The sequence below is a fragment of the Cavia porcellus genome, unplaced genomic scaffold (genome assembly GCF_034190915.1).
Source record: "Cavia porcellus strain 051 isolate PalLab524CR breed Dunkin Hartley unplaced genomic scaffold, mCavPor4.1 scaffold_295, whole genome shotgun sequence".
Lineage (NCBI taxonomy): Eukaryota > Metazoa > Chordata > Mammalia > Rodentia > Caviidae > Cavia > Cavia porcellus.
In genome coordinates, this window is record NW_026947778.1 from 135,899 (window position 1) to 157,412 (window position 21,514).

Here is a 21,514-nt window from a genome sequence, read left to right on the forward strand (position 1 = left end):
GATTAAGAACATAAAAGAAGAAGTAGGGACACAAACAAATGAACTACAAAAGCTACTCACAGAAATAATCCAGGAGAATTTTCCTAATTTAGCAAAAGGTAAAGATACTCAGATGTATGAGGCATACAGGACCCCAGCTACCTACAACCCAAACAGAGCAACACCCAGGCATATAATAATAAAAATTCCAGAAATTCAATACAAGAACAGAATATTAAAAGCTGTCAGAGACAAGAAACAGACCACTTACAAGGGAGCACCCATCAGAATTACAGCAGATTTCTCTGCACAAACCATCAAATCACGAAGAGCATGGGGGGAAATAATTCAAGCTTTGAAAGATAATAATCTCCAGCCAAGATTGAGATATCCTGCACAACTGTCCCTGGAAATTGATGGAAAAACAAGGTGCTTCCAGGATAAAGAGGAACTGGGGGAATTTGCAACCACCAATTCAACTCTACAGAGAGTATTGCAGGATATTCTAAAAAAAGAAAAATACAAAGAATCCAGAAATAGTGGAGGCCACAACTAATGGAGCAGAGAACAAAGTGAAGAAGACAAACTGACAGCTACTGACAGAATAAGAGCTCAACAGAAATGAGGCAGAGAAGATTGGATGATAGGAACAGCTATTTTGGAGAAAATGACATCTTAATAGGTAATACTGATTTAGTATCATCTTGTTTTGAAGTCTCATCTAGCTTTTGTCCTTCTGTCTCCAATGGTCTAAATAGGTTGTATCTTACTGGATTTTATTATGTACAATAGTATAAGCAAAAACCTTTTAAAGACAAGGAGATTATACAGAAACCATTATTCATTTTCTGTTAGTCGATTCTAAATACTCTGTAATGCTGTCATTCTCTTAAATGGTTTTACATTGTTTTGATATACTTAATGCTACAGTATACGAAGTTGTACTCAAGGATTTCAAGGAAAGAGTCAATATGGTAACTACTTTTAGGTCAGGATTATCTGGTGGTGAAACACTATTCTGCTTAAATGGTTATGTTTTGATCTGTGCTGTTTCGTTGTTATGCCCTCTTTTATCTCAATCTCCACTCCATTATTTACTTTTTTAATACTTTTTAAAAATTCTTATCCTTTTAATTAAAGGAAAAAAAATAACAGGATATATTATAGTAACCCACTTTGACTTTCCATTACCTCAATTTAAAGCCCTGTATTACTCTCACCATCTGGTTTTTAACTGATGTCCCCCTATTCTGTTTTGCTGGATAGTATCAGGTTCGAAAATTTAGGCATCAGCTGTGAAGATAATGAGATTCATTATAACGCCCATTCTCGTTGACTTTTATCTACTTTTGAAGACCTACAATGTCTCCAATGGTTTGGTTTTGTCGGTTTTGTTCTTTACTGTTTTGTTCAATTGTATTATAACTAATGGTATAGGCAATTCTATTAGAGATAGCGGGAGGCATTATGGTAACCATTGTTGATCACCTTGTATTATGTTTTCACATTATCTATTATGTCCACCCTTGTGACTTGACCGATTCTGTTCTGTTATGTCACATTTGGTTTTACTCTCTTCCAAAATAGTAATAAGAACCATGAGAGCAATGAAACCCAAAATGTGTAATAGTCTTTGTACAAAAGAGAGGAAAAGAAAGTGCTCTAAACTATATAACTGCATGTATATTTAAGTGTATAAGATAGAATATGATATCACAGAGTTTTATTGGATCATTGAACAGAACTGTTTGCAGTATCATTGTTGGAATGTCCACTTTACAAGCTTTAATTTTATGACTTGAACAATTATTTCTAAGATGACAATATGTAATCCATTAACTAGTAATTTCCTACTGTTCATTTTTTTTCTGCAAATCTGTATAACTTGTACCCTTTCTCTGCTTTTTTTCTTTTCTCCTTAAATAAAATTAAAAAAAATAAAAAAAATAAAATAAAATGAAAAAAAAAGGAGCATTCCACAATGAGACAAGTACACCCACATTTATATTGCAGTACATCTGTACTGGCCAAATATGCAAATAACACAAATGGCCACCAAACAAGGAATGGATACAAGATATGTGGCTTTTGTTCATACAATGGAGTACTCTGCAGCCATAAAGAAGGATAGAGTCTTTGATAGGTAAATGGATGCAACTTGAGACCACTCGTAAGTGAAATAAATCAGATTCACATCTGAAAACATCTTATTGGCTCTCAAATGGGAGATGCTGAAAGTAAAAGAGGGCTAAAATGTGCAATTGATATTGTAAAATGTGAAGAAACTGTTCAAAAGGAAAGAGAAGCTGGGATGGGTGAAAGGAGGAAAAGAAGAAGGGAAAAGGAAAAAAAATTATTTCCCAAACAGTTAACACACTAGTATTCTCTTTTAGTTCACTGGAAAGCAAGATTTGTGCTATTTTGCTTGGACAGTATCTCTTGACTCTGTCTTGTACTCTGAGTAACTATTTTGAAGATACAATAGGTGATGCACTAACTAATGTTACTGTCTTATTACTTTGTTTTGAAATTTTATTTTAACCTTAAAATAAAACAATAGATTTGTGTAAAGCAATAAAAAGGGAGGAAAAAGAGATCAGGTCTCATTGCTGGTTGTGAATGCAGTTTGCACACAAGGACTCTCTTGAATCCTGATGGTATTATTGTTCTAGATTTGATGCCCAGTCTTCTTAAAGCAGCAGCATCTTTCTTGGGTGCAGCAGCAGTGACCTGAGCAAGGGAGGAAGAAATGAAATAACAGTCTTGGTTAGGTCCTGTGGACAGGGGCTGGAGGTTCTGCTCAGCGCTGACAGAGACAAGAGGCCGCCTGTGGTCCTGGGGAGACAGTGCTGAAGGACAGTGGCTCAGAAGCCTGGAGGGGAAGGTGATACCCACAAGGAAGAGGGAATGTCCAGATCTTGCACTCCTGCCTGTGGTGCAGGACACAGTATCCTGCACTGCTCTAGCCACAGCCAGTGGCACCAGTCTCTATGCTGATCCTCTAGTGAGGACCAAAGAGAGGGCTTTTCACAACTCTCAGGGAGGGGTGATCTCATTCAGAAAAACTCTCCTGCAGGTGGGAGAGGGCAGAGAGACACAGCCTCATGGGACTCTAACCCCAGACTGAGGATGATGAGTGTGGGGGCAGTGGGAAGACTGCGGAACCATCATACATCATCCTCCTATAGTCCCGCATTTACTTAAGAGGCATCAAGGACACAGGATAGGGGCAGGAAGGAGAGCATTAGGGAACAGCACACAGGCTCCTGACAGCCCTGGTGCTGCAGCCCAGGCCCCAGGTGGTTTTCATAAACACAGAGTGGGAGGGGAAGAGCTCCAGTCTGTAGGCCTCATCAGGACCATGGCTACTGAGCACCTTGGAGAGATGGCAATGAGGAGGATCCTTAAGCCTGACAGAAGTGTTACTCCAAAGTGGGTCCAGAAAGAACAGAAAAAGGCATCACTCAGAATGGAGGGGCAGGGCTGGGCAGTGAGGTGACCACAGCCCAGGGTCCTTTCATCAGGTCTGTGCTCTACCTGTGCGCTGCCACACTGCAGAGCCCATCCATGAGAGTTCTCCCATCTATACGGCCACATCACAGAGGATAAGGACATGACAGGGAATGTTGCTGTCCTCACTTTCTGTGTTGTCCTTGTCCACTGTGCTCACTGGAGTGTCCTTTAGGCAAACGTACAAAGACAGCATTTCCAGAGTTGCTATTTTCATACCTCATTTGACTTCCTGCAAAGGATTCAGGCTAAATAATTGTATTTGGGGATTTACTTATTGAAAATAATTGACTCTAGAACAAAGTATGTGGGAGTGGGGTCACAAGACTGTAATTCCAGCATGTGAGAGCCTGAGGTCTGAGGACCCACAGGCTTTACAGCTCAGTTGGAACTATAGGTGGGATCATGTTAAAACAAAACAAAAAAAAAGAAATGCGGGGGTGGGGGGCTGATTCAGTTGCCCCTGAGTAAAGTCTTTAAAATCTGCAGTTGACTTAATCTCAGAGCTGTGAAATTTACATTGTGCATTGTAACCTTCAATGAGTCTCTCACTCATGTTTAAACCACTCACTTTAGTGACCATCATCCAGGGCTTGTGACTCTGGAGCTACAAGGTCCATGGAGGTTACAGAGTCTGGGGTGACCCAGCCAATCCCCTCATTGCCCTGCATTTTGACACCTTTGACCCACGGATCCTTCCATGCTGGCCCTCGGGAGTCTCCCTTCCCTCCCACAGTGTCAGGAAATCCCTCCCAGGACAGTCCCACTGCCTCAGGGGCACCTGTCCCAGGGCTTCTTCATCTCATGGGTACTGAGAATAGCAGCCCTGCAGTCATGGGTCCCACGTTATTTCACTGAGATGCTCACTTCTATCTCAGGTCAGCACACAGGGGAGCTGCTCTGCAGACTGTAAACCAGCCATGGAGGAGGGGAAGGGAACACACAGATGGACTCTTAGTGCCTAAGTTGCTTAAGAGCCACGTGACCTGAAGAGCTCCCTGAAGCATCATCATCTGGATTGATGTTCCTTTGGGGTGCCATGCAGAATGCTCCTGCTGACATCTGCTTTACTGACTCAATGGGGCTCAGATGCAGATCCTGTGAGCCCAAGTCAACTGGGGTTCTGGGGCTGCAGACAAACCTGACTATAGACCAGAATGTGGCTCCACCTGCAGCCATGTGTGCCCAGTCCTGTTCCTACTAAGGGCTCGGTCACATCAATCTGAACTCGCCCTTTATGGCTCCAGTTCAGAGGAATGGGGAGATGGAGTCTGATCAGCAATGAGGCCACAAGTTGGGCCTGTGGGCCAGTGAATCAGGAGGCCATGCTGTTGCAAGGAAGAGGTGGTGGAACTGGGAAAGCCAGGAAGACAAAACAGCAAAGGCAAGAATTGTGTGATGTCAGGGAAAGTAGCCGGGCTCTCAGCCTTGAAATAGCCTCTTTGTGTCATAAGGAAGAACATCAGGGCAGCCTTCACTGTGGCAGGGACTGCGATACTAGGACAGCAGCCAAGAGAAGAGCAGAACTGGGACTGCAAACAGGACATGAAGAATGAAATGCCTGGCATGGGGCAGCCCTTTGTGACAGAGGAGCCACCACACAGGGTTCCCATGGCTATGGCAGAGCACATGCTGAGAGGAACCACAGGCATTGGGAACAGTGCTAGGGGACAGTGATCCAGTGTAAGTGCACCCAGCAGCCACACATGTCATTACCTCTGCACCATAAGTCTCAGAGGTGGGGAATCTACGCCCCATGTTCCCCAGCTGGAACCTAGGATCATTGTCTGCCTCAGAGCAGCAGCAGGCTCAGGGACACTGAGAGATGGACGCCCGTGTGTGGCATCTTCTGACTCTGGGGGAACAGCGTGCTCCATCTCAGGTGGGTTCCTCAATCCAACGGAGGCCTCCGAATTTGGCTCTGAAACACAAGGACAGGACCAGGACCCACTGTTATCCAGAGCTTTCCTGCCCCACATGCTGCCCCCCAAGAGGCTCAGCAAATAAAGAAAATGACCTTTGAAAGGGAACCCAAGGAGAGATGACATCTACAGAGACTAATGTTGGCTTTGCTGTTGAGGATTCCTACATGAGCAGTAATGATCAGATGTCAGGGAGGCAAAGCACATCAAACTGAAGATCAAGCAAGACATGGAAAAGGGGATCCACCCACACCTAACGAAAAGAAGGACCAGGATATCTTGGTGGGTGTGTGATGTGATTTGGTGAGGAAAAGGGCAGAAAAGCAAGAAAACTCAAAGTGCAGTGAGAACCTTGGGAGAGCAGAATGAGGTCGCCCCGTCACGTAAGGATGCACTGTGGGAATCAGGGAGCCACCTGGTATCCACACAGTGTGCAGGAAGGCTGTCAGTGACAGGGCTGGGCCCCGGATGTACAGGACAGGTGGAGCTCTGGACACACAGTGTCCCTGAAGACCTACTGAACTCACATGGCAGAGTCTCTGTCATCACATGGCAAACCACCAGAATGATTCAAGTGTTTCATTTTCTACTCAAAGCTTTGATCATGCTATTTGTAAGGAATCAGTTACTGCAGACATGATGGGAATTACAGATAACACAAGTATCAGTGTGAGTCAGTTATGTCACAGCAGCAGGACACAGGTGAGCTGCACTGGATGTAGCTTGCCTTTCATGTCCTGAGATGGAGAACCCGAGGTGTGAGTTATCTATGAAAATGCATCACTGGCCAGGGAGGCTCCGTGACACACAGGGCAGGGTCTGAGGCTCTCTGAACCCCAGGCATGAGGGCTCACATGATGCCACTAGAGAATCAAGCTCCAGTCTTGCCCTGAGAGAATATAGAGGGCCCTGTCACCTCCCACTGACAACACCCTGGCAAGGCCCACACAAGAGGGAGCCTCTGAGGTCTCCTACCTGGAGAGAGCAGCCACTGCTCTCCAGGATCAGTGTGGGCTGAAAATCTCCAGGGGCCAGAGGAAAGGCTCAGGGTGGCTTTGCCAACTCCATGACACAGCTGTGTCTGCACACAGTGGTTTTCAGGGATGCATGGGTCCCCATGCTCCTCAGACACAAGGTGGTGAAGTGGTCCACCGGGAAGCTCTTGGGGCCAGGCTGCCAGGAGGGGAGCTGGAACAAGAAGAAGCTTCAGGACAAACCATCCCACTTCTCCCTTGGCTGAGCACCCATTTCTGATGGCCCCACCTGTGGGGGACAACATAGAGTGACCCAGGTACAGAGGGAGACAACCTGGGTGTCAGGAGATGTCACCTGTGTACCTGTGGATGCTTTGAAGGCAGCTCCCAGACAGGACTGGCCTTAATGGACAGTCACACATCTGAGCATGAGGGATTTGCTGTGACAGATAAGGTCACATCCAACATGCCCACCTCACAACCACACTGCTCTCTCCTAGACAGTGTGCAGGGCCCAGGACATAGAGAGGGCGGCTCTCCCTGAACAGGAACAAAAGGACATGGAAAACAGGGCCTCATGGTGTGGGCCAGGGAAAAAGGAAGGCAGTGACTGTGGAACAGGATGCGGGCCATGGGCAATTTCCTGGGCTTGGGCCCTGGCGACCTCCTGCTGCCTCATGTGTCCACCTGAGCATCCATGCAGCACACTCCATAAGGAGTGAGAGCAGGTGAAATCAGGGAAGTAGAGATGCCTGTCCTTAGGCCAGTTCCTGTGAAATCTAGATTCATGGCTCTCTGGGGGCACACCGAGTGTGACCCTCCCATGGGGCTCTACGCGACAGCCCTGAAAATCACTCCTATTTCCACATGGATGAGAATCACTGTTCTTGGACAGAGGAGTAAAGAAAGGTGGCCAGAAGCATTAGGCCTGTGCTGCAATGATGGGGGCTGAGGCAGGCGGAGACTGCCGCACACTGCTCTGGGCCCCTCTGTACCCCTGTGCTGCAACCCCATTCCACTGAGCTCTTTTCCTGTTTTCTTACTATCTTCTTCAGGCATCTGTTCTGCCTCTGACTCCCATGTGGGTGCTCACTCTGTGTGCATTTGCAGTCTCTCTGCACAGCCCTCTTTCTCCATCTGCAGACACCACACCATCAAGGACTATAGCACACAGTCTCCAGCCAGGGGACAGTGCATACCATGTCTTCTGTGTGGACTACACAGAACTGTGTGGGGTAACAGACAGTGCCTACACACACAAGGTCACCGTGTGGGGGTGGTCATCACAGCGCACCAGGAGGGTGACTTGGCCAGGTTCACAGATCTTGGTCAGCTGAGCCTGAACACTCTTCCCTCCGGTCACCCAGCCACACTGCAGAGCCAGTGCCTCCCATCTCACCACAGCTCTTGCTTCCACAGTTCTGTCACTAAAGTAAACATGAGCAACACCATCCCAGGAATCCACACACCAGACACCTCGCAGTCCTTAATCTGATTCTTCTCACCTTACTTCTCAAACTTCTGTCCTGTAATCTACTGTCTGTATCATCCCAGAGCCATGTTCTAGTACATCAAGTCCCAAAACTACGTCTGGGTGTCACATCGTCCCACTGAAAGCACTTAGGGAGATTCCCTACTGGAATAGCACATAACCACACACCAGGCTTCCTGGCTATTTAAAAAGTGAGGAGGCAGAAATCCAAGAAAGCTGGGTGTGGTGGCACAGGTCTGTAATCTCACAACTAGGGAGGCTGAGACAAGAGGGCTGACATGATTTCCAGTGCAGCCTGGGATGGAAAGTGACATCAAGGCATAAGGAACACAATGACACTTTGTCTCAAAAAATAGCAAAACAATGCATTCCTGATCAATCCATGACCCTGCATCACAGCAAGTCAGCACACTAATCCAGGCTGGGAGGAGTCAGACCTGCCTGTCCTGCTGTGCCTCTGAACTGTCAGATTGCTGGTTGACTCTGCTGCTCATCAGGAGCCCCACTCCACCAGGAAGCAAGGCAAGAGGGGATCATGTGGCTTCCCACCCCTCTCCTTATGCTGGCTCCTCCACTGAGGCATCCCCATGTGTGCAGAGTGATGGAAATGCAGATCATAAAGGAAGCACTGCAAGAGCGCTTATCTGCTGGGCTCTCCCATCAGCTAGGCCCTTAGGAGAGGTCAGGGACTGACCAGGGCTAGCGGTCAACTCACCAGGGCTGAGCTGGAGGGTGATGCACTCAGCCATTTCACGCCACACAGCACGAACCTGGTGGCTCTGCCCTTCATCTTTAACAAGTCTCTCCTGGGACAACAGGCCCTTGATGTGGCACCAGACAAGGAGGATGATGTCTCTCCACTTGACTAACGTGTTGACTATGTGGGTCCTCATTTGGACCTGCAGCTCCACTGCTGATCTGAAATTCATAAGGCAGGAGGGAAGGCAACACTCACATGTGGAACTCAGCTCTGGGGATGGCCATGAAAGGTGACACAGCGCTTCCGAAGGGAGACAGGGAATGCACAGAGTACGAGAGGAGTGACAAAATGGGAATCCTGACTGTGCCAGGGTGATCTCTGAGTACATCCCAGGGAGCCCTTGCAATGGGATACTGCCACATGTTTGGCAATGACATCATAAGCCACGTGATGGGGAAATGTGCACAAGCAAGCATTTTCCTGCACCGCTCCGCACCTACCACTGATGGCTGCTGTAATGCATTTCTAGAGGACAGTTTTCTGTTGTGACAAACTGACCATGATATAAGGTGCCCTATGCAGAGCTGAGATCTGCTGCACTGGTTGTATTTCTACTGGGGACATGTGGCCCTGTGGGTGCGATTTTGTAAAGCTGTGATCATTGGCTATTCTGCTGAACTCAGTGTGGATCACTGAAGAGAATGATAACAGCAATAATGACACAACACAGGCAGCCAAGTAAGCACCATGCTTTGGGCACTTCCTGGGTGGCTGCCTGTGTGGGAGTATAGGGCAGGACTGGAGACTGAGGCAGTGCTGAATGAAAGAGACCATGGGCCTCCAGAGCTGACCTTTCAGTAGTGTGACTGCACACAAGCTTTTTTCTTGTTCAGTTTTGTTTCTAGCTATAGAACTGCAGTCAATCAAACAAGGTGAACCTGACAGAAAGAGGGGGAGGATCTCCCATCACCTCCACAACAGACAGGAGGGCTCCTCCAAGCACAGGGAAACTTCACTTTACTGCACATCAGGGCAGAGTGACGCTGGGGTAGCAAACATGAGAAATAATGCAGCTGGGAAGCACCAGGAGCAGCTGTAAGAACACAGCGTCATCCCCGGCTGGCTCAGGGAAGAGGGAGAAACACACAGCCCTTCCTGCCTGCCTGTACCTGTGAGCTCAGTGGTCAGCCCTGGGCTCACAGGCCACCACTTTCACACTCACCTGAGCACCTGGGTTGCCTCAATCTTCTGTGTTTCCGAGATGATGTCCGAGTCTGAAAACAACACACAAATGTCACAACACCAATGTACCAAACCCCAAGCCCTAACCCTACCCCATGTCAGGCCTGTCCCTGACCACTGAGGCATCAGAATGGTGGACAGAGACTCAGCTTGGACTTGGGCAGACCTGCTGGCCCGGACTTGATGAGCACACTGGCCGGGCACACCTGGGCATGCATGTGACCTTGCTGAATCTGTGTGCTCACCTCTGACATGGAGGCCCCAACCCTGCCCGAGAGGGCTCTGGAGGGTGTCATGGCTGAGACTGGAAACAGAGCTATGTGGCAGCAGGTTCAGCACCCACCGCAGGCCTGGGCATGTGGAGCTCACTCCCGCTTTGCCAAAGGTTGGGACCTGAGAACATCCTCTGCCCTCAGCAGACAGGGACAGGAACAAGATGCTCGAACTGTGAAGAGGTGCTGGCTCCCCCATGGGGCCATGGAACGTCATGTGTCATGGCAACTCTCACTCTACAGCAAGCAGATTCACAGGAGGACACCACAGCTCACATTTCCCAATAGTTTATGCAATGAGTAAATGCACACAAAATTTCACATTTCCCTCTGACCAAATGATTAAAACACCATGAGTGACAGGAACAGGGACCTGAGATTTATCTCCACATTGGTCAGCACAATGCTGGGCCACGGGGATCCTGCACAACAACACAGGGCTTTGAGGAGATGGCACACAGGGGCTCTGTTCTCTCCCTCTCAGGTAGGTCGGCCAGATAGGAAATAAAACTCAGAGATGAGGCATGTGATGCTAACTAAAGGCTGACAGGAAGGAAACCCTGATGCTGGGAAGAGGATAGAAACTTGGCGGTGGCAGGGAAGGGATGCTAGAAAGCTGTCCTGGAGGAAGGCAGCATAGAGGGCACAGCAACTGGTAGCTGGGAGCCCTGGCTCCACAAATTCACCTCCAAAGAACTGAAGAGTCTGCCAGGCATGTGGATGTGCAGAGAAGAGGAGAGGACTGTGCAGGGGAAGCCACACCCAGCCATTAGACCAGAGCACCCCAAAAACCCTTCATGAAGTGGTCTGACCCCATGAACACCAGCTTCAGGGATCCTCGAGGCTTTTCTGATCCCCTCTGCTCCATCTGGCCCAAGTGCTGATCTGAGGTCTGCACTGTGAGACCAGGCTCAGAGTCCTCCCTGGCACAAGAACTCAGCAAAGTTGCAGAGTCCCCAGACCTCTGCCCCACTTTCCAAGCAAAGGGGAGACCTGGCTGAGGTTTGGCTGCCTCTCTGAGCTGAGACCATGAAATCTGAGAACCCTGAACCTTGGAGCTGCACTTCTAGCTGGATGCTGGGGACTCACTGGTTTCATCAGGCAGAGATCTTGCTTGAGGCTCAATCGCAGGGACAGAGGAATTCAGCTGATCTTCTTCTGGTGATGGTGGAAACGGCTGCTGAGAATCCAGGAAGGACAGCTCCTCCATTGATGCTGACAGGTCATCTTCTTCACAAAGCTCAATGCTGAGACATGCGTGGGTGGGAATGGGGTGGAAAAGACAAGGTTAAGATGGAACACAACACACAGGTTCCAAGTCAGCCTCTAGCAAAGCTCTAGGGAGAATTCCAACTCCTCAGGCCTTTCACAAAGAGGAAGAGAACTGTGCTCTGACTTGGACACTGCCTGAGTACTATGGGAATGAGAGTGAGAGCCAGAGTGAAAGACAGACACAGAAGAGGACAGACAACAGAAGCACACAGGAAAGAGAGATCAGCCCTGCTCAGGGTGCTTTCCACATCACCAGCTGAGGAGGAGAGAGCATCTTCCCTCTGAGATGCAGCAGGACAGGGAGCTCGCAGTGAGAACCACAGCAGGACCGACCTAGTGCAGGAATAATGGGGAATTTCCCAGGTTCTGGGGAACCACAGGTTCTGCAGTGACTGCAGGAGAACTTGGGCCCTCTCAACCTGTTCTCATCAATACTGAGACCTGACATGGCTCTCTGCAGTTGCTCCATCTACTGTCCTGCCTGTGCCTCAGCTGTCCACAAACTCTGGCCCCCAGTTCAGAAAGACAATGTGCGTGGAACCCTTTCAGAGGATAAAGTTCTCTTTTATGGTGGTAAGTTCTTAGATGTCCTGAGCAGACACTCTTTCCAAAACCACCAGAAGAAACACAGCACCTTGCTAAAATGCCATGGTGTCTGTGGTTGGGTGAATGATGCCACAACCATCAGAAGGCACTTCTCAACTTTGAGAGTGAAGTGGGTGGCCACTGCTGACCCTGGGTCCTGACTGTAACACGTCCCCTCCCCCCACACTTGCTCTTGGTTCCTAACCATGGATTGATAACTGGAGACCAGGAGCTGAGTCTTCTCCTCTTCATCTCCATCAGCGAGGTGCTCTGCAAGCAAATTCAGAAAAGTCCAGAATGTCACTGCATGGGACTACTGCACTTATGGCTACCTTAGAATGTGCACACAGATGAGCGTACAGCATTGTCAGGTGAACACAGAAGCCCATACTGAATGACCTCTGTGTCAGCCCCACAGAAACAGTGACACACTGCTCCCAGGGACACAATGTCTTTATTTGGGGGTGATGATCCTGGCCCACTCTGAGTTGTACTGGGCCAAGTCCACTTGGATCTTGGGCCACAGAGCCCTGGATACTCCTCCCTCCTATCACGCACCTGGACTGCAGGGTCTGTGGATTCACATTACCCCATAGCTCCCATCCCATCTGCTTCCTTTCATCAAGGACAGGAGAAACAAGCCTGCCACAGGTGTCCACAACCAGGCCCCTCCCAGCACCCTCCACCTGCCTTCTATCACTAATGTATGAGAGTTCTCTCCCTGGTACCCAAGTCCCATGGCCCTTTCATCTCTAGGGTAACCCCGGGAGTGACAAGAGTCCTCTGAAAGGACACTCACAGAGATTCCTTACCCAATGCCACAACTGCAGTGAAACACTCACGGAGAGCCTCTGAGATGAGTAAAGAGAAATCAAGGCAGGAGCAGTCTGCAGCCCCCTCACCTGGGCTGAGCTGCAGGGCGAGGCTCCTGGCCAGCCTGTGCCACTCTGAGTACTTTTCCTGGTGGCTTTGTGCCTCATATCTCGTAGCTCCATCCTCAGTCAACAGTTCTCTAAGACTCTTTCTCATGTAGTACAGGATGGACCTCCATTTCGGGAATATCTCTATTGGCTTGAAACATGCGATATTTTCAGTGATCAACCTGAAGTGCACAAGGGAGAAGGAAATACATAATTAGAGCTCTCCTTTCAGGCACAGTCATAAATGACAACAGCATATTCCAAGGGCAGAGGGAAATCAGCTCAGGGTGAATGGGGTGCTGCTCAGTGATCAGGACATTGCTGGTGATTTTTGTGTGCACTCAAGGAGCCCTTCCAATGGAAAGTTGCCACATGTTTGAGACCCATATATAAATGACTTGGTGCAGTCCCAGGCAAAGCAAGTGCATTCCTGAGCACAGCTGCACGTAGAACTCGTATCCAACAAAAGTGTTTTCTGAGGTACAAAGTTTTCTGCCAATGAAAACCTGCCAGTAAGCTAAGTCCCCATGTGCAGAGCACAGTTCCACATTCCTGCAGGGATAAAGTGGCTACATGTGCATGAATATCAAAACCCATTGGCATTATAACTCCTCTGCAGACTATGTAGATATTTCAGAAATTAGTAAAAGCCATATCCCACAAAGGAAAGAACACACATGTGGCAGAATACTTTCAACATATACTTTGTGTCTGCTTGCTGGGAGAAGGAAGTGTGTCAGAGATCTGACTTTAAAGTCTAAACTCCAGGTCTCTATGTCACCATGGTTCCATCACAGGTCCTCCATTCTCACAGTTACCTGGTGCTCTTGGGTTCTAGGGAATCCTCATCTGCCAGGTGATTCTCATTTTCTGAAAATAAAATCAGATAAGCATGGACAGTTACACCATTCCTGCCTCACCCCTTCAAGCCCACAACTGCCAATGCCCGAGAAAAACAGAATAATCTGAGACAATGCTGAGCACTTTTGTGAGAAGTCAAGGGGCATGCTTTTCTGAGCTTGTGGACAGACAGATGGACTCATCCCTGACAGGTCAGCATCACAGGGTGTCAGTCTCCACACTGGGACACAGCTCAGCGAGCATCTTCCCACAGACATCCCAGGAACTGGCCTCACTGCCTCTGCTGATCTCAGAAACACCAGAGTGCAACTCTTTGATTTCAGTGGACTTAAGAGACCCAGGGATGAGACTGATGTGAAATAACAAATTCCTCAAGGAAGAGAATCCCTGGTATTCCCAAGGACAGGGTCTTTTAGGTGACAGAAGATGCTGTGGGTGTCAGGTCTTAGCTTTAGGGTATGTGGTTACTGTGCATACTGTTCATTGATTCTATGTAGACAACTCAACAGAGCCTCAAAAGATCTGGGGGTCACTGAGAGAAGACAGTGCTGGCCTCCAAGGAGGGGAGGCTGCTGAGGCTAAGATGCATCTCCATGATACTGGCAGGCACGGTCATGAATGTTTATGTCCTGGCAGGGAACTGACATCATCATGGGAGAGAAAACTAGAAGAGATGGAGATGCTGCCTAGCGGCAGAGGAACCAAAACAACATCTCCAGTGAGTGAATCACCTACAGCAAAATTTGCACAGCAACTAAAGGCCAAAGCACAGCTCTCAGGAGCAGCATTTGGCAAGAATTGTGCAATGGAGAGCAGCTGTTCCAGTTTGAAAAAGCAAAATTGTACAGATGAACAGATGCCTGCCAGGAGTAGGTTACAGTGATGGCTGTGAGCTGTTACAGTCTCCTCAACCTGTCCCCTCTGGATGTCCTGTGTCTGTCACCCTGAGTTTGCACTGGATGCACAGAAATGGAGGGTGGATGCCTGCGGTTCTCTTAGTAATGCAGGACTCACCCAGGGCCTGTGGAGAAGGGGCCTCAGCCTCATCCACCTGGGCTGCAGTGGCACAGGGAGGCTCCTGGGTGTCACCAGCCTCACAGTCACCAGGGAATGTCTTGTGCTCCTCACCCTGGGAGGCCTGGAGTTCCTCTGCCTGCTCCTCATCTCGCTGGCTGTCTGTGCTCTCACTGCTGGGATGAAGAACAGGGTTAAACCCAGCAAGATGGGACACAGGATTCTAAGGTTACTGAGAGAGGTGTAAGGAGTGGTCACAGAGTCATAGGACACAGAATTCAAAGATGATTTTTTTCTCACAGGAGGGCAGAGTGCAGCTGCCTAGATGGCAGGGACAGGAGATGCACAGCACAGGCCGGATGACAACCTGATGATGACGGAGCTTCCGCCCCACTTGACAGGACAGCTCCCAGCACACCCAGAGACCCCAGCAGGGCTCTGCTCTCTCTCTCTCAACTTGGTGGCCTTTGTATATTGCCCAGTCACTGCCATACAGATAGCAGAGCCTAAGACCTCGTACAGTGCAGCATCTTTCCATGGATGGATGGACTGACTCACAGTTTTTTTCTTAGATCTCTTGGTGTGAAATCCATGCTAATGACATAAGACCACCCCTATAGAAGCAGATCCAATCTCAGCCACAATTTCCCCACACAACAGAGGCTGATGAGGTCCACTGGGTACAAATGAGACCCACGGGGACATCACACACTGACAGAAAGGTGCTCCTCTTGGCTTGAGAAAATGGACTCAGAGCACCAGATCACTTTGCCTTTCTGTGTGTGCAGGTTGGGCACTGTGAACCTGCTGATTTGTCCTTTGGGGACCAGCCTCTTACTGGGGCTTACGTGTTGTCCCATGTCAGCCCCGGTCCTGACTACCTAGGTACCTGTGGGCCACAGATGAGTCCTCTTTAACATCCTCCTCCTTTTCTGGAATATCTGCAAGTAAATTAACAAACAGCCAGTCAGGCAGGGAGGAGCTCCCTGTCCCCATCACAGACACCAGGGCCTCTGTGCCACAGAAATGGAAATATCTATGTGAGATTAGGGGTGGGTACGAGGTCTCCTCATCTCCTGATGAAGCACATGAGCTCTCAATTTCTTAAAGATTGTGTACTTGCTGATATTTCTGGGGGCCCAGAGGTAATTAACAGTGCTGTGCACACAGGGCACAGGTGGTGGGGTCAGACAGATGCTGCTAGGAATGTGACAACCTTGGGCTCAGGCTCAGCAGGACCAGAGAGGGCACCCCAGGACTGTGTCCTGCTTCCTCTCCTTCCACACCTGCCACCATCAGCAGGGCTCTCAGGTCAGAGCAGAGGAGCAACACTGAAGAAGTACAGGCACAGAATTTCAGCACCACAGTGCTCAAGTGGCTGTGCGTAGTGACCCAAGCCTGTTATCCCAGGACTTGGGAAGCTGAGGAATGAGCAGTGTTGTGATGTCAACACCATCCTGAACTATTCAGTAAAACACTGCATCAAAAGAAACAAACGAGAGGAGGAGCTGGGCAGATCTGGGGTGCCCTCACCGGCCTCTCTGCGTGTCTGGAGGACTCTGGATATCTCCGCCCAGACTGCTGGAGTTCCCCCAGGCTTCCAGGTGCAGTAAAGGGGCGAGGTGGGTTTGAGGCTATCACATCAGCCTCCCCATTCCGGCTCCACTTGGAGACCTGCTGAGCTGCCGACGGATGGGCGGGCCCACACTATCAGCCTAGCCCAGCCTGTTTAGCTGCCGCGCCTGGACATAGGTCTGCAGAGGAGGAGCTGGGCAGATCTGCGGTGCCCTCACCGGCCTCTCTGCGTGTCTGGAGGACTCTGGATATCTCTGCAACCAGGGAGGGTCCACAGGTTCCTGAAGCACTACGGCCTGTGGTGAGTACCCTAACCCGGCTGCGATTGAAGAACTGTGGAGCTTCCAAGGGGCAGGTGGGCGCACAGTGTCCCTGAGGCCCAGCTTGTCTGGAACTGCGGAGTTCTGAGCAGGCAGAGGAGAGCCACTAGTTCTGTAGGCCCAAAGGCTTGGGGTAGCGTGGTGCCAGAGTCTCAGTACCTCCAAACATAGAAGGGGATTTTCAACAGATCCTGAGGAAGCTTTCAAATAACACTTGAAACACAGAAATATAGGAAAATGACAAAACGAAAGACTAAATTACAACCTCAAACCTCCAGCCCATCTCAAGAAACCCTAGGAGCGATGTATATAGAAGAAAATATATCCCATCCACCTCATATATCGGACACAATAGCCACTGAAATTGACAAGCAACTCCAGGAAGCTTTAAAGAAATTCAAACTCGAAATAATCTCCCAGATAAAAGAAGAAATGATAAAAGAAATGAAAGAGATTCTAAATATATCTAAAGAAAACACAGATAAAAAATTGGAGGAACTAAACAAAAAGATAGAATCCCTAGACGAGCAATATAAGAAACAAACAGAATACATAATGCAGATGCACAGAGATATACAGGAAATAAAAAACTCCACTGAAAGTTGTAAAAACCGCCTTAATGAAAGTGAAGATAGAATTTCAGACCTTGAAGACAGGATTGCAGCTAGTGAACAGGAAAGGAAAGATCTTTTGAAAATAACAAGGAATCAGGAAACAACAATTCAACAACTGCAGGACGATGCAAAGAAGAATAACATAAGAATGATAGGGATTAATGAAAGAGAGGGAGACAACATGAAGGATGTCAGGAGGATATTTAGAGAAGTAATAGCTGAAAATTTCCCAAGCATGAGATCAGAAACTGACATCAGAATCAGTGAAGCATATAGAACTCCAAACAGTCATAACCAAAATAAAACTACACCCAGACATATAATAATCACCATCCCAGAAATCCAACACAAGAATAGATTATTAAAAGCTGTCAGAGAGAAAAGACAGATCACTTATAAAGGAAAACCTATCAGAATCACAGCAGACTTCTCAGCACAAACAATAAAGTCAAGAAGAGCATGGAGTGAAGTATTCCAGATCCTAAAGCAAAACGATTTCCAACCGAGACTGATATATCCTGCAAAACTATCATTCAAAATAGATGGTGCAATACGATACTTCCATGACAAAGAACAGCTGAAGAACTTCATGAACACCAAACCAATCCTGCAAAAAATATTGAAAGACAGTTTAGATACACAAAGGAAAAAACCACTAAGCAAAGCAAATAATTAAACAGAACAGAAAGATAAAGATGCAACAGCAGAGAGATAACATTCCTACAATTAACCAGCATTTAACAGTAATAACCATTAATGTAAATGGTCTCAATGCACCAATTAAAAGAAACAGACTAGCAGAATGGATCAAGAAACAAAATCCAACCATATGCTGTTTACAGGAAACCCATCTAACCCAGAAGGATACTCACAGACTGAAAGTCAAAGGATGGAAAACAATTCTCCATGCAGCAGGAATCCAAAAAAAGGCAGGAGTAGCCATTCTGTTTGCAGACAACGTGAACTTTAAACCAACAATGACCATAAAGGACAAAGAAGGTCACTACATACTCGTAAGGGGAAAACTCCAAGAGGAAGAGATAACTATCTTAAATATATATGCACCAAACTCCAGAGCACCCAGTTATATAAAACAATTATTAACAGAAATGAAAACTCAAATTATCAGTAACACAATTGTAACAGGAGACCTTAATACACCACTGACACCAAGGGACAGATCAACCAGACAGAAAATGAGCAAAGAAATAACAGAACTGAATCACACCTGTGAACAAATGGGTTTGATAGACATATACAGAATGTTCCACCCAACAACATCAGAATACACATTCTTCTCAGCAGTACATGGATCATTTTCTAAAATAGACCATATATTAGCTCACAGAACATATTTAAGCAAATGCAAAAAAGTTGAAATCATCCCTTGCATATTATCAGATCATAGCGCTCTGAAATTAGAAATTAATGACAAAAGATACTGCAAAAATTCCACAAACACATGGAAACTAAATAACACAATCTTGAGTAATCAGTGGGTCACAGAAGAAATTAAAGAAGAAATTAAACAATACCTAAAAGAAAATGAAAATGCAGATACAACTTACCGGAATCTGTGGGATGCAATGAAAGCCGTTCTGAGAGGAAAATTTATTGCACTGAGTTCCCACATCAGGAAAACAGAACGAATACAAATAAATAACTTGATGCTACACCTCAAACAGCTAGAAAAAGAAGAGCAAGTCAAGCCCAAAGCCAAAAGAAGAGAGGAAATTATAAAAATCAGAGCAGAAATCAATGCAATAGAGACTAAGAAAACAATCCAAAGAATCAACGAATCAAAGAGTTGGTTCTTTGAAAGAATAAATAAAATTGATAAGCCCCTAGCCAACCTTATTAAAAAAAGGGAAGAAAAAGCTCAAATTCATGCAATAAGAAATGAAAAAGGAGAAATCACTACAGACCCAATAGAAATACAGAGGATCATCAACACCTATTTCGAAAACCTCTACTCTCAAAAGTTTGATAACACAGAAGAAATAGACAGATTCTTAGAAGCATATTAAGTACCAAAGCTAGATCAAGAGGATATAAAACTGTTGAATAACCCAATCTCTGCTAATGAACTTGAAAATGTAATTAAGGCCTTACCCACCAAGAAAAGCCCAGGCCCAGATGGATTCACTGCAGAATTCTACAAGAAATATAAAGAAGACCTAATGCCGACACTCCTCAAACTATTCAATGAAATTGAAAGGGAAGCAATCCTTCCTAAGTCATTCCTGGAAGCAAACATTACTCTAGTACCAAAACCTGAGAAAGACCCAACTATAAAAGAGAACTATAGACCGATCTCCCTAATGAACACAGATGCAAAAATCCTCAATAAAATATTGGCAAATAGGATCCAGCAAATCATCAAGAAGATTATACACCATGACCAAGTGGGATTCATCCCAGGAATGCAAGGATGGTTCAACATACGCAAATCAATAAATGTAATCCACCATATCAATAAAGCCAAAAATAAGAATCACATGATCATTTCTATAGATGCAGAAAAAGCCTTCGATAAGGTCCAACACTTATTCATGATAAGAACTTTACAGAAAATTGGAATAAATGGTCTTTACCTCAATATAATAAAGGCCATATATGACAAACCAACAGCCAGCATCATACTAAATGGCCAAAAATTGAAAGCCTTTACTTTAAAATCGGGCACAAGACAAGGATGTCCTTTATCACCACTCCTATTTAATATAGTACTGGAAGTACTAGCCAGAGCAATTAGGCAAGAAAGAGAAATAAAAGGGGTAAAGATAGGAAAAGAAGAAGTTAAATTATCATTGTTTGCAGATGACATGATACTCTACATAGAAGACCCCCTAAACTCCATTGAAATACTCTTAGATACAATAAATAAATTCAGTAATGTGGCTGGATACAAAATCAATACTCAGAAATCAATAGCATTCCTATACACAAACAACAAAATTACAGAGAGGGAAATAAGAGAAACTGGACTATTCACATTAGCAAGCAAAAAAATGAAATATTTAGGAATTACTCTTACGAAAGAAGTGAAAGACTTATACAGTGAAAATTATAATACACTGAAAAAGGAAATTGAAGATGATCTCAGAAAATGGAAAGACATCCCTTGCTCATGGATAGGAAGAACAAACATTGTGAAAATGGCCATTCTCCCAAAACTGTTATACAGATTCAATGCAATCCCAATAGAAATTCCATCAACATACCTTATAGATCTAGAGAAATCACTCCTAAATTTCATCTGGAACCAGAAGAGACCCAGAATCGCAAAGGCAATTCTAAGCAGCAAAGACAAAGCAGGAGGCATCACAATCCCTGACTTGAAGTTATACTACAAAGCAACAGTAGTAAAATCAACATGGTATTGGAATCAAAACAGAGCCGAAGATCAGTGGAATAGATTAGAAGATACAATCACAACTACAAACACACTCAACCACCTTATCTTTGATAAAGGAGCCAAGCAGGTTCACTGGAAGAACGACAGTCTCTTTAATAAATGGTGCTGGAAAAACTGGCTCTCCATTTGCCGAAAACTAAAGCTAGACCCATGTCTATCACCATGTACTAAATTAAAATCTAAATGGGTCAAAGATCTGAATATTAAAACAGAAACACTAAATCTATTGGAAGACAAATTAGGTAGAAACCTTGGAGACATAGGAGTAGGTAAAGAATTCATGAACAGGACTCAAACTGCACGGGAAATACTTCCCAGAATCAATAACTGGGACCACTTCTTATTAAAAAGTTTCTGCATGTCAAAAGAAATCTGCAGCATAGTGAAAAGAAAACCCACAAACTGGGAAAAGATTTTAGTGAACTCTCTCTCAGACAAGGGCCTCTTGTCTAAAACATATAAAGAATTAAAGAAACTCAGACCTCCAAAATTCAAAGATCCAATCCAAAAATGGGCATCTGAGATGAATACCCAATTCTCACATGAAGAAATGCAAATGGCAAATAAATACATGAAAAAATGCTCATCATCATTGGTCATTAGAGAAATGCAAATTAAAACCACACTGAGATACCATCTCACTCCTGAAAGAATGGCCAGGATCAAGAAAACCGACAACAAATGCTGGAGAGGCTGTGGGGAAAAGGGAACTCTCCTGCACTGCTGGTGGGAGTGTAGACTGGTACAGCCTTTGTGGAGATCTGTCTGGAGATTTCTCAAAAAGTTGGGACTGGAAGTCCCATTTATTCCAGCTATTCCACTTCTAGGCATATTCCCAGAAGAA

At 46.3% G+C, this 21,514-nt stretch overlaps 1 protein-coding gene across 10 annotated transcripts in view; it reads right to left on the reverse strand.

The window, feature by feature from the left end:
- Positions 1 to 1,687: 1,687 nt before the first annotated feature.
- LOC134475162 (neuroblastoma breakpoint family member 12-like) overlaps positions 1,688 to 21,514 on the reverse strand; it is a 44,964-nt gene continuing 25,137 nt past the window's right edge. For 2 of the 10 annotated variants that reach the window (XM_063244584.1, XM_063244583.1), the window contains 6 exons: positions 15,633 to 15,684; positions 14,744 to 14,919; positions 13,687 to 13,738; positions 12,761 to 13,050; positions 12,154 to 12,218; positions 11,181 to 11,338 (listed from right to left, as the gene is read on the reverse strand). In XM_063244584.1, the coding sequence (XP_063100654.1) occupies positions 11,333 to 11,338; positions 12,154 to 12,218; positions 12,761 to 13,050; positions 13,687 to 13,738; positions 14,744 to 14,919; positions 15,633 to 15,684 (641 nt within the window). In that variant the 3' untranslated portion in view covers positions 11,181 to 11,332. Of the gene's footprint in view, positions 2,710 to 5,205; positions 5,411 to 6,386; positions 6,600 to 8,592; positions 8,796 to 9,799; positions 9,852 to 11,180; positions 11,339 to 12,153; positions 12,219 to 12,760; positions 13,051 to 13,686; positions 13,739 to 14,743; positions 14,920 to 15,632; positions 15,685 to 21,514 lie in introns of those variants that run through there. The other 8 variants (XM_063244588.1, XM_063244586.1, XM_063244587.1 and 5 more) reach the window with 8 other exon arrangements.